The following is a 13,231-nucleotide window of genomic DNA, read 5'->3' as shown; positions in this document are numbered from 1 at the left end:
ACAAAAGTTCTGTCACTTTCAAGTTGATTAATCTTAAAATGTCTGGTGTTTATTTTCAGACCACTGACAAACGTGAGCTCATCTAACTCGAAGTCTTTGACTTGAAATGAGTAGAATGAAAGTTCAGTCCACTTGTTAAGTTTCTAAAGTGGATTGAAGGGATGACCTGCTGTGTGTCGGTGTACTTTTTCAGATAAGTCATCTTTGTTTTCACAGCAGTCAGAGTATTGAATCCAGTCTCTCTGGGACCAGTTTCTCATGTTGTATTTCTACCAAAGCTGGAACAAATGAAGAGCTGACTCTTCAAACTGACAAACTGGGACTGAAAATAAAATTAGTTTGTAAAGTTCATCGCTGTGACTCTCAGCTGGTGAACCTTGAACAGATTTTTACCAAATGTTGAGCAGCTCTTGAATCTTGTTTTGATCCTGGTGGATAGATATTTGAGTCATGTGTTTGATACTTTTATGACTCTCTACAAAACATATTCAAAGGTTCATCAATCTGTCCCACACCACAGAAAAGTGACTGGAACTAAAACCGGATTCCTGCCTGTTAACGTATTCCGATCAGTGTTTTCTCCATGTGTCAGGAACGCAGGCCTGGAGGTGGACTCCAGCGAGCGCCGGGTGATCTCCAGCGTGGCTCTGGAGGCTCACGACCGGGACACGCCCCCAAACCAGGTGTACTACTTCCTCCACGCTGAGCCGCGCTTCGGCAAACTACAGCTCAAGGTGAGCACTCGGATCAGAGGAATTTATTTCCTGCTGCGACACACTGAACACTGAAGCGGGTGTGATTTTATGATGTCACTCTCAGAAAGAAGCTCTGAGTCCGGCAGGGTCCACTTCAGTGAGAGAGAATCACTCAGCTCGTTCAAACCTCTGCATGTGGAGCTAAACCGGCCATTTTCTTCCCGTCTGTGTGGCTGCTCAACAGACACATTCGGGTTGGATCCAGCTGTCGGCCGGTCAGAACTTCACTCAGGACGATGTGGAGATGAACCGTCTGTGGTACGCACACACCGCCGCCGCCAGCGCTGCCGGCTTCAAGGGTCACGACAGCTTCCGCTTCATCCTCAGTGACCTGGACAACGAGACGCCGGCTCAGAGCTTCTTCATCTCAGTCCACACAGTGCACAAAGGTCAGAGGCCACATTTACAGACGCTTTGATTAGAGAGCAACATGTACAAATGACTTTACTAAAAGACGATAGAAGGTGTCATGCATAAGTAATCGTGATGATTAAAGCACCGTCAATATTTGACTTCTTCATCAAAAGCTCGCTTGCATTTTTCAGTTCAGCTTTCTCGTAGTCACAGAATGAAGTCGCTGCAACACATGCAGTACTGTGTACTGCGAGCTACAGCACATGTACATATTCTGCCTTACTTCAGCATATTAGCAAGCTAACATTTTCTGATTAGTGGCAAACACAAATCTGAGGCCTCATCCTGACCTGGAATCAGCCGCGATTCAGTCGGACCTCCAGACGCGTCGATGAAGAGACCTTGAACTGCTTCAAAAATGAAACCTGAACCAGGGTCACATCAAAAACCATCCAATCCTGGACCTTCACACTAAAGTTAGATAAGAAAGACGTTCTCGTCCCACACAAGCTGAAGTCCATGTGTGCGCTCTCTCTCACACACACACACACACACACACACACACACACACACACACACACACACAGACTCTGCGGTCTGTCTCAGGTCCCTGTGGCCGCTCGTGCTTCATGTATTATTGAGCGACTCCCCACCTCCTCCAGCTCTCTGTGCCAGCTTTGCCAGTCGGGTGAGCACGGTGCGCGAGGCCTCGGCCCTTCTGGCTCCGGGCCCTCTGATCCTGGAGGAGCAGAGGTGAGAAACGACCGACCTCCTCAGCCGGTGAATAATTAACGGAGGGGAGGTGGAGCAGCTGTGCAGGGACGTTGGTTGTCCCCTCTGGGTTCTCCTCCTCCTCCACCTCCTCCACTTCTAACAACCCTCCAAAAATCAGAGACACTTTGACCTGTTTTGTCTTGTTTAATTTGTGTGAGCTTGTTATTTAAGTCCATCAATTCTATTATTACTTAAGACGAGAAGAAATTTCACTTGAAGTTTTGCCAGTTGATGGAGACTTTAATCATTTGCAACATAAAAACAGAACATTTATTTTTACTTTTAAATACTTGAGAGACATTTTAAATCTTTATGTACTGAGGGTAAATTCCCGTTTAAAGGGATGTTCACACAGATTCGCTCCTGTAAACACCAACGCAGGCTGTAGATGAAAGCGGTTGAGCTGCTGTCCTGTGGATCCTGCATCATCAGATGCCCTTAAATGCCGTTAAATGTCTCGCAGCTAAACTTCATGTTTTAACAGAAGTCTTTCCTGTTTTGTGCTGTTATGAACTTTGGAGAAAAGCTAAAAAGACCACAAATCTCCACGCTTCTGATTAGCGTTCAGCTTTTTAACTGAATTTAACGTAGCGAGTGACATCATACATGGACCTCGACCAAAGAGGACAGACATCCGGACAAGGAGGACCACAGGAGTACACAGTCAGTGTGATGGAGGTCATTTAGCCTGCAGATGAAATCCGAACGTCTGATTGGTTCTCAGGGAAACATGCAGGAAGAAATCTTCGTCATTATTACAGAAGCAGATCACTTCATTCTGATTTTATCCCGACTTTAAACGCAACCACAATTTTAACTCTAAGTTGTTTGGGTTCTCGTGCGAGTCAGCAGAGTGAAGCGACAGATCAGCTGTTCATGTTGCCCCACAGCCCATCGCAGTGACTTCCTGTTTCAAAACAAGATTTCTCTTGATCAATTACCAAAATGTGCATAAACTCCTAGCAGAAAAGCTGCCTCATCACTTTCCAAACCAGAAACGCTCCCTCCTCCCTCCGGCTGCTCGCAGGTGACTTAGTGCTGCGGATCCAGCCGGTGCGCCTGACGGAGGGGCAGCGGCTCGTCCTGAACACCGACATCCTGCTGGCGTCGGATGCAGCCGGTCGTCCGGAAGAGCTGGTCTATACGCTGTCGGTCCCGCCTCGACACGGTCTCATCCATGCCGTCCAGCAGCCCGGAGTCCCGCTGATGTCCTTCACACAGCTGGACGTGGCGGCACACCGAGTGTGTTACACACACGACAACAGCCACGACGCAGAGGTCGACTCCTTCAGGTCAGAACACCACGACACCTCGGCCTCTCTGGATGGAGCTCTGTGGTTAGGTCGGTCAGTCAGTTGAAAATATAAATGGTTACACCTCGGTAATAATTTGAACACATTTGAACGATTTGATTTGGACGAATCCAGCACATGAAGACTGAACTCCTGAGCGGTTGTGCTGTTGGGCTTTGGCCCTCGTTTTAACTGAAGCTGTTTTGCAGCACAGCATGAAATACTGCACACATCAGGAGAATAAATGGCAAATTATCTGCCTACATATTGTGAGCGAAGGACATTTCTGTCAGCACTGCAGCCCTGAATAAAGTATCACCACAACATTTGGCCGACGAACGAGAAACTGGGCATCGAGACGACAGAGAAAAGAGTCAGCGTCAGGAGACGAGAGGTTTTCTCTGCTGCAGTGTGTTTATCTGCTTTTCCAGCCAATTTGGCAGCAGCAGGAGTTTAAAGGGGGAGGTCGGGGGGAGGATGGGGGGAGGACGGGAGGAGGAGGAGGAGGGTCTGGCCTGGACTGTGTGCACATCCCGGGTTTGTCACCCAGACCTCTGCTGCCCAGACCGGCTGGCTGTCTGGCTGTCAGAGCGCAGGCAGATCACAGAGTCACAGACAGACCGACAGACAGACAGGATGTTGTGATGGCTTCGTCATTAATGGAGTTCCAGTTGAAGGTCAGACAAGTGAAATCAGACATTTGTGTTTGTCATGTGTTAGTGTGAAGAAGGTTACAGCCTCCTCATCTGCTCTGCAGAGTGGAAGTGACCTTTAAGTCATGTGACTGGTAGACGTCATCATCTGTTCTCTGAAGCTTCGGAAGTTCACATGATGGTGTGGCCAGTGTCAGCCTCCGGCCTCTGCTGTCAGCGTGTGTGCTGTCGTAGGCGTGGTAAAGCTCTTTGAGCAGTTGTTACTGTTGTGTGGTAGGAAGTCAGCCGGTGAGGATGAGGATGGAAACATGACTGTGTGTGTCGCAGTCAGGACTACACATCCACACACACACAACAACTTCCTCATGGAGTCTGAGCTGCAGCAGACGGAAACATCTTCATATTGGATCTTTGTTTTGTAAAACATCAAATCATTTCATATGTGTGTGTTGTTGTCAGATGGTAGGGCAACATCTGAGGAACACACATCAATCATGTATGTGTGTGTGTGTTGCCATGACAGCAGATGATGAATGGGCATTATTAGGAGAATAACAACAGCGCTGGCACGGTGGCGGTGAGAGCGGCGGCCACAGACGGCCCTCCCTGGGCAAATATGGCCAACATCGGAGCCAGATGTGATACGAGGACCTGCCTCTGAGAGAGTGTGTGTGTGTGGGTGGTGGCCTGCGTGTTGAGGCCCCGGGCAGTTAGTCAGCTGCAGGGCTGAGAGGCAGATTGTGTTGGCAGAGGACTGAGAGGAGGACAAAACACACACACACACACACACAGATTTATGTGAGTGGTTGTTGATGAGTGAAGCTGCTGTTTCATGGAGGATTTGTAGTATTTTTATTACAAAGAAACACAGAAAATGCTGGAATTTCACTAAAAAAAAAAATCAGTTTTTGTTTTTCTGTGATTTTTTTGATTTTTTTTTTTGTTGTCAGACTCAGATTTGTGTGTACATTTAGTCCAAACCACTGACTGAATCCTACGCTTCCCACAATGCATCTGGATAATTTCTTACACCTGCAGTTTGAAACACACACGGAAAGCAAATCAGAAACTGGAACAACAAGCTGACAGACTTTTGTTGGTGTCCCGTTTCCTGTAAGATTACTAATAAAGTTTTAAACTTTCATATAGTGAAGGAACAAAATGAAGACATTTTGATGGACAAATTAAAAAATGTGGATTTGTTTTTAAACACATAAATGTGTCCTAAAGTAATCCTACTGAGGTTAGTTATGTCTTCACAGTTTTGTCGTCACCAATGGCGACACGTCCCGCAGCGGCAGCCTCCACTTCACTATCGAGCACGGCGACCGCATCCCGCCTACCCTCCACCGCAACACGGGCCTGCGGCTGCAGGACGGCTCCACAGAGACCATCACCGCCGACCTGCTGCAGCTCACAGACCCCGACACCGCCGCCGCCAACCTGAGCTTCGTCCTCACACGGCCGCCGCGCTACGGTAAGCTGCTTCTGAGAGGAGTCCCGCTGTCCCCGCCGCTCAGCTTCACCCAGACGGACGTGGATGAGCTGATCCTGGCTTACCGACACGACCCGAGCAGCCCGGCGGACATCGACGGGTTCTACTTCCTGCCGAGTGACGGGAAGAACAGAGGATACCTGGAGTTCGGACAGCTGACAGAGGAGCCTGCTGTGTTTGACATACAGGTGAGCAGCAGCACACACCATCGACTCGTGGAGGAAAACTCCTGTCGTCATACAGACACCAGTTCTGATGCCTTTTATGATGTTTGGTTAATGGAGGTTTGTGAAAAGCAGTTGTGATTGGACCGAATAGACGCCATCTTTGGTCTGCGAGCCTCTCTGAGTCCTCCTTCCTCCTCAGCTGAAGCAGGAACACAATGTTCTCAGCACATAAAGACGACTTTATGTCTCCTTCAGTTTACCACACAGTCAGCGGCAACACGCTGATGGAGCGCAGTCAGATCTGTTAGTCTCTGAGATGTGGTGCAGAAGAAGTATAATATGCGAATACTTGTACGTAAGTGCAGTACGTGTTGTGGGTAGATGAAGTAAACGCTGCAGTCTGCAGATCTGGAGCCTCCCGCTGAAATCAGTCGTGTTAGTTGAGCCTGATGCCGACTGAAGGACTCCTTAATATTTTAAGCAGAGAGCAGCAGGTGAGCCAAGAACAACACGCCACACCCATCACATCACATGCTACCTGACACACACACACACACACACACACACACAGCCAGTTTGTCAGGTTTTTGCTTTATGTGTTCATGTTTGTGAGGATTCAAAGGCTTCATAAATATTTCACACACACAAGAGAAATCAGATTATTTCTGTCTTCAAAATGAGATGACAAAACTGCAGTAAGCAAGTGATGGCTGAGGTAAAAGTCACTTCCTGTTTAAAAAATAAACGAGTTTATTGTTTAGGAGTCACAAAAGAATGAATTAATCTGCTGGATGTATTTATTTATGTGTAAATGTAATTAAAAAGTATTAGTTATTGAAAATTCTTTGATTATTAAATTCTAGTCATTATTATTCGGTTGAGGATTATTTTCATACATCATGTAGGTGACAAAACATGAGAAAATATTGTTAACGTGGAGAAGTACCATGCAGTTGTTTTGTCTGATTAGAGTGACTAAACATACGGCAAGAAGGGAAGCTGATGACAACTGAAAATGGAGAAGAATGAAAGAAAAGGAAAATAAATGAAATCAGTCAGCTTCAGGAGCTGGAGTCAGCTGTGAAGTGCAGATGTTCGCTCTGTGTTCCACAGTGTGGGGGCGACATCTAGTGGCTGCAGCTCAGAACTGCACCTGATGCTCATCTCTGACTTCTGCTGCCAAACGTCCAGCAGAGGGAGCTTCTCTTTGATCCGTCTCTCAGTCTGTGTCCACACTGTACGGGTGAAGGACAAAATAACAGGAATAGCTTCACCTGAAGCATGATGGGAAAAGTTTTAATTTTCTACTTGTTCTTTGGCTGAAAAGTGATATACGACTAAAGGTAACCAAGAAGAAAAATCACAAAACATGAGACGAGATGAAACAAAAAAAACAAACAGAAAAACCAAAAACAAAACGACAACAGGTCTACAAAGTCAGCTAAGACTTCATCCATCCTGTAAAACACGTTTTAAAGTTTACAGTACTTGACTAAAGGTGTTCAGTTATTCTCTGTGAGATTCCTTCATCCTCCTGTCTAGAAACCAGATTATTCTCACAGACAGTCACATTCCTGCCCTGAATGTGTTCCATAAAAGCCTCCTGCTGTGTTCAGGTTGATCGGGTGGACAGGACGCCTCCCAGTCTGACCACCAGGCGCAGTCCCAGCACTGTGGTTGCCCTGGGCGACGGGCGTTACGGCATTTTCATCACCTCCAAACACCTGCAGGCGTCGGACTGCGACAGTCCCACAGAGGAACTGGAGTTCTCCATCACCAGACCGCCACACTTCGGCTACCTGGAGAACGCTGTCACAGGTGAGCTGTCCGATGATCGATATGCTACTGGACAGACAGATTATAGATAGGTATGATCAGCTGGTCTGACCCCGTCCTCCCCTCCTGTCAGGAGCTTACATCAAAGGACGTTTCACTCAGCGGGACATCAGCCAGCGCGCCGTGGTGTTTGTCCTCCCAGCCGACGTGGAGGTGACGGCCGACAGCTTCCAGTTCCGCCTCAGCGACCGGGCAGGAAACGCGGCGCTGCCTGAGATGTAGGTTTGTAGAAAAGACCCAACCTGGTGCGGTCTGTGCTGACCACCCTGACTCGAACAGGAAGCAGCTGAACTGATGCAATGTGTTTCCGAATCAGTTGTGACATTGTGTGGACACCTTTGTCCCCTTTACTATTAGTCTGAAAGCTCCAGAATGTTGCAGGGTCTCAGTGTTCGCTTTGTTTGTCTCCTTCCTGTTTGTCTCCATTAAGAAATGGTTTTCAGCTTGATGTTGATGAACTTGACTGGTCGGCACAGAGTACAAGTACCCTGAAGCTGTACTGTACTGTAACTTGAGTAACAATTACTTTCCGCCACTGGAATTCAGTAAAGCAGCAGCAGCGACCCTGCTCACTTTTTCCACATCCAAACTTCCTGTGTCACGTGCAGCCGAGTGCTCGTGTTGTGTTCAGTGCATGAAGGATTCAGCTGAGTGTCTCCTGCAGACTGGAGCTGTCCTGGTCTCGGGTCGAGTTGTCAGCGACCTGCTACAGAACCTGCGAGACGGCAGGGACACTTCAGATCCAGATCCATCGCAGTGGGAAGAGCGTCGACCCAGCGTACGTTGGTATCCAGGTACGACGGCGAAGGCCTCCTCCAGACTCCAGATGTTTGTGATTCCTGCGCTCAGCGTTTGCTTCGTGTCCTTGTTTGCGCAGGTGGAGGAAGGATCGGCCAAACCCGGCAGAGATTTCACTCACAGCACGGCGGCTCTCGTCCAGTTTGACCCAGGTGTGAATCTGTTCAGGTTCAGTCAGTGCATCTTGCTGCATGACCTCAGCAGCTCTGGTTGCTCTGGTTCGTTACTCCTGGTGAACAGAAATCAGTGTGGTGGTGCTGTGTTCATGTCTTCTCTCTGTGTCTCCTGCTCAGGAGTCACCGTGAAAACCTGGAACGTTTACCTGACAGATGACGGCCTTGAAGAGAACCACGAGACCTTCACTGTCAGCCTGAAAAACCCCAAAAACGCCATCCTGGGGCAGAGGACCTCCGCCAGCGTGGAGATCATCGACCCCAGAGGAGGTCAGAAGTGATGAGGAGCAGAGTTTTTGTTAGTCTTAGTGTTTGTTTTATCTGCTTTATGTTGTCTTTGGTTCTTTTTCGGGACTCATCACATTTGGAGTCTCAGTGTTCAGGACGGGTTTGGTTTATAATTACAAATCGGTTTGCGTTTTGTCAGAAAGTCTTCTGTCCTCATCTATCAGGAAGGTGTGACCCAGATGACCTGAAGGTGGAGGAGAACGAGAAGCGACTGCCCGCTCCTCCCCCTGGCCTCCCGGTCCCTCCCGGACCGGAGGAGGAGGATCCGGTCACCGACATTGAGGCGGAGCTGCTGTGGGAGAACCAGCCTCAGCCTCCCCGGGGTGATGTCCCAAACCGCCGGCCCTACCTGGACTACGAAGACGGGGACCCACAGGACCAGGCAGCCCCCGGTTTCAGCCACAACCACTACAGGCAGCTGCCAGGAGCCAGCACTGGGAACGCTGGACTCAGGGTCAGACATGGAGGACTAAAGGTGAGTGTTTCCTCTACCAGTTAAAGGATAATTTCACATAACTGATTTAATAATAATCTGACTGCTTGTTAGCTGTTTACTCCTGACCCATTGTGTACCTGTGCATGTTATATGCAGTTTATCATACAATTTGAATTGAATTTTTTAAACATATTTTGACCTTCATGCAGACTTCATGTAGATAAAAAAACATACTTGCCAAACACTTTAAATGGAAAATCTGAAGCTCAGATCAGTGCTGCACACGAGAACACACACACACACACACGCGTTTACACACAGATGTGATAAATGTGGTCTCATATGGCCGACCCGAGAGACCCAAGCCCACGACACTCGCAGCACTCGAGCACTGAAGTCTGACGGGGAAACGGTTTGATATTTGGTCTCAGCGGTGTGTTCTGATTCGCCGTCCAACTGACAGTAATGATGTTCTCGAAGCAGACGGTGATGCGGGACTCGTGAAATGTGGTCGATTCTAAGACCTTGAAAATCCTCGCTGACCCTGAACAGAAATCTGACAGAAACCTTCAGTGTGTCAGCAGCCTTCAAGGCCTCATTCAAGATGCTTTTTCTTCTGCATGCTGAGTAGTTCAAACAGACTCAGATTTGTTGTGTTGAGTGTGCATCCAAAGTACAGAGCTGACAGTCTGCTGATGTTCAGGTCCGTCTGTCAGGAGACAGGAGGTCTGAGGACAAAGTCTGGACGGTAAGACATTTTTGATTTGGGAATTGATGTCAGAGCAGTCGTTTTGGATTTGTTGTGATGAGTCAGCTGATGATCAGCTGTGAGGTGGGACCAGAGTGAGACATGTGATGTGTCCTCACTGACAGACTGTCCTCCCCCTCCGTCAGTTCCACAGTCTGACTCCTCTCCGGCTGGAGGAGGTGAAGCCTGGTGACTTCGGGTGGAGCCTCTCGCCTCACAGTCACCTCCTGAAGGAGCTGCCAGTGGGGGACCCTCCTCAGATGGATCGTCCAGAACCCAGACTCCACCCAGAGCTACGCCAACGCAAGGTGTGCATTCACTAACACATTACAACCAAAATAAAACTGTTCCTCGTTTGAACCGCTTAGACACGTCGGCCATTCTGTCTTTGTGTCCTCAGACCGGGAAGTCTGTCAGCAGCTTGTGTCCTGACGGCTGGACTCACTACAGGAGACGCTGTTACACGCTCAGCTCGTCCGTGGCCAGCTGGGCGAGCGCCGAGCAGAGCTGCTCACTGCTGTAAGAGTCGCAGACACACACCAATACCTCCCACTTACTGCAGCTTCTGCGGGTTCTCATCAGTCATTAGTCAGCAGGTTTACAGCCTGGTAACTGTGAGGAGACGACTGCAGGTGTGTGTTCGACTCTCACCTTGACTCCTGTGCGTCAGGTTCAACAGCAGCCTGACCAGCATGCGCTCCAGACGAGACATGACCTGGCTGTGGAAGTTCGCAGGGAGGAAGCCGTTTTGGATCGGTGAGTGGCTGCTTTCATCACAGCATGCCGAACATCCGACGTGCATCAACCTGCGATGTTTAACTCCCACAAACCGTGTGTGCCTCATGCAGAAACCGCTCGTGTGTTAGGCAGGTCGTACGAGTGAAGAATTCGTTTTATCATCAAAATTTTCCCTGAGGTGCAAGTGAAACTCAGGAGATCCACATGTGTTCGACAGGAGGAGAAACACACAACAGTAAACACATCGTCGTAAAGACATCGCCTCGTGTAAAGTCACATGACTGTCAGCCACGTCCACAGGGGGGTGGAGACTGTAGGGATGTGGATTTACACTCTTGATTAAATCTCACGAGCAGGTGACGTTCATCAGCCTGAGTTAAGCGTAGGAGACTTCGGTGAATCTGAATATGAAAATGTTCTGCCTGGTTACTGGTCAGTAGTCATTTGTTTTCCAGGCCGCTAAATCCTGCTCACGTTTGTCAGGTCTGTCCGGAGGTCCTGGTCGCTGGATGTGGACTGATGGTCGGTCAGTGTCCTTCTCCAGACTGAGGGGGGCGCCGGTGGGCCGCAGTGAGTCCGGCGATGACTTGGCTTGCGTGCTGGTCGAGAACCCCAGAAGCTGGATCTCCACAAGCTGCTCGACCGACACTCAGCACACCTTCATCTGTTCATCAGCGGCTCACACCCACTGAGACGCTCACAACATTCACTGTTAGCCGTCACAACGGCCTCTGTGGACAAATACACACTGATGCTGCTCTGGATTAGTTTTCATATTTTTGTCATAATAAAAATCGTTGCACAAACTGAAACGGAGTCTTTAAATTCAGATGCAGAAAGGTAAAAATAAAATAGGATAAAACATAAAATAAGGCACATGCGGCATATCTCTATATAGCTATGATATACACATGAATGCGAGGGGGGATAAGAATAGTTAAGGACAGACTGTAAGGAAAGTAACTTTGTGCATGAGTTCACCTGTCCCACACAGGTGAGCTGTTATGACGGGGAATCTAAATGAGTGTTCCTGTGTCTCTGCAGTGTGTTGTGGACGGAGTGGGATGGATTGTCTCTCTGACTTGAACGTCTCCACTTCCTGTTCAGTGATGTTTCTGGCCTTATGAATGTGTTTGTTTAGCCTGCTGGCGTCTCGCACTGATCCTGCTCCCCCAGCAGACTACAGCCCGGTAGATGGCACTCGTTACCACAGACTGGTAGAAGATCTCTGCTCATCCCCTTCTTCTACGCAGCATCAGTGAGGGTCCCCCGATCCAGTCTGTGGTTTAAGTGGACAGCCGAGTGCCTGTGGTCCTCGACAGTCTCAGCCTCCTCACCCATGATGTTTACATGTCTGACCGCAGTCCTTGTCCTCTTAAGGTCGACCACCATCTCCTTGGTCTTCTTCACATGTAGGAGCAGAAGATTTCTGCTGCAGCACTTCACAAAGCTGTCCTCCAGGTGTTTGTACTGCAACTCCTGCCTGTCTATAATACGCCCCACCTCTGCAGAGTCATCAAGGAGCTTCTGCAGATGGCATGACTTGGTGTTTTCTGAAAGTCAGAGGCGTGCAGAGTGAATGGAGACAGGACAGTCCGCTGTGGTCCTCCTACAAACTGAGGCCTGTCTGATAGATAGTCAAAGACCCAGGACGCAGCAGATGCCCTGACACCCGTCACCCAGCGGGAGAGGTTGGATGGTGGCTGGAACAATGAAAAATCACCATCGATTCTCACGGTGCCAGAACAGGAAGTTGACGGCGTCGTCTACACCCACATCACTCGGCACCTTCAGTACGTTTTCATGACTATACTCACGTGACACCGTGACTTGTATCTTTTCAGTTGTCTAATTACTTTCACTCAATACCTCACAACTGGTTTCAAATGAGGAAATTCTCAAATTTTGCATGAAAATGATGCAAATCTCTCTGTAGCACCGGTAAACAGAGAACAAGTGAATGATGTCTGATACTTGAAAAGACAAGTTTTTAACCTGTCAGCAATAACAATTTCTTGGAAAGTTTTCTGCAGGAGTGATTGAGCCGAAGCTCAGGTAACCACGGTTTTGGGTTGTGAATGTAACCTCTAGCCTACTTGTTCGTTCAGTTGTTGTATATGTTTATGAGACCAGGCTGAACGTTGTGTGAAATGATGAGCAGAGGGCAGCACAACATCTCAGATACTTCTGAGGACTCCTGTGAAACTGATCCAGAACTGATCCAGAAGGTCCTGAGATCAGTCAGTCAGCTTTTCTGCAAGTTGCTTCCTGGTGAGTAAAATAAGTTAAGATTAACTTAAACTAAATGAAAATAATGCCTCATATGACTTAACATTTTAGATGATGACATGATGCACTGATGTACTCTGTTATTTGATACCCTGTAGGTATCTCTTTGCTGGTGCAGTTCCCAAACCTGCAAGGCATTTTACATTTGCCATTTAGTTGTTGGAGCACAAAGACAGCAAAAAATATTTTGTTTTTTTTTTGTCCTTAGAGAGGAACTTAACCCCTAAACCCATTTTTTTCTGCTGAAAATCTACTAAAATAGAAATATTTAGTAGGAGATAAGATGGTGTCCCTCCTGGGCCTTGGTATCCGAGGCCCACTTTGCAGAGAAAACCACTGATTTTCCTTTCCAGGGACTTAAAACTTGTCCTTTCCCAGGTGATGAGTTTCTCAAGTCCTTGTCGGATCCACCTACTCCCTGGGACAGACGCTATC

At 48.2% G+C, this 13,231-nt stretch overlaps 1 protein-coding gene across 7 annotated transcripts in view; it reads left to right on the top strand.

The window, feature by feature from the left end:
- The window catches only part of frem1b (Fras1 related extracellular matrix 1b), a 31,334-nt gene extending 20,015 nt beyond the window's left edge, over positions 1–11,319 (top strand). For 3 of the 7 annotated variants that reach the window (XM_046391101.1, XM_046391100.1, XM_046391099.1), the window contains exons 22-36: positions 593–734; positions 940–1,144; positions 2,911–3,175; positions 5,091–5,511; positions 7,107–7,308; positions 7,400–7,544; positions 7,991–8,120; positions 8,204–8,276; positions 8,418–8,567; positions 8,750–9,060; positions 9,725–9,769; positions 9,895–10,077; positions 10,170–10,288; positions 10,440–10,525; positions 10,991–11,319. In XM_046391101.1, coding sequence (XP_046247057.1) covers positions 593–734; positions 940–1,144; positions 2,911–3,175; positions 5,091–5,511; positions 7,107–7,308; positions 7,400–7,544; positions 7,991–8,120; positions 8,204–8,276; positions 8,418–8,567; positions 8,750–9,060; positions 9,725–9,769; positions 9,895–10,077; positions 10,170–10,288; positions 10,440–10,525; positions 10,991–11,199 — 2,686 coding nt within the window. In that variant the 3' untranslated portion in view covers positions 11,200–11,319. Of the gene's footprint in view, positions 1–592; positions 735–939; positions 1,145–2,910; positions 3,176–5,090; positions 5,512–7,106; positions 7,309–7,399; positions 7,549–7,990; positions 8,122–8,203; positions 8,277–8,417; positions 8,568–8,749; positions 9,061–9,504; positions 9,770–9,894; positions 10,078–10,169; positions 10,289–10,439; positions 10,526–10,990 lie in introns of those variants that run through there. The other 4 variants (XM_046391102.1, XM_046391104.1, XR_006843551.1 and 1 more) reach the window with 4 other exon arrangements.
- Positions 11,320–13,231: the final 1,912 nt, after the last annotated feature.

This window comes from Scatophagus argus, chromosome 6 (genome assembly GCF_020382885.2).
Source record: "Scatophagus argus isolate fScaArg1 chromosome 6, fScaArg1.pri, whole genome shotgun sequence".
Classification (NCBI taxonomy): Eukaryota; Metazoa; Chordata; class Actinopteri; family Scatophagidae; genus Scatophagus; species Scatophagus argus.
The sequence above is the reverse complement of the archived record's forward strand: the minus strand, read 5'-3'. Positions and strand labels throughout refer to the sequence as shown.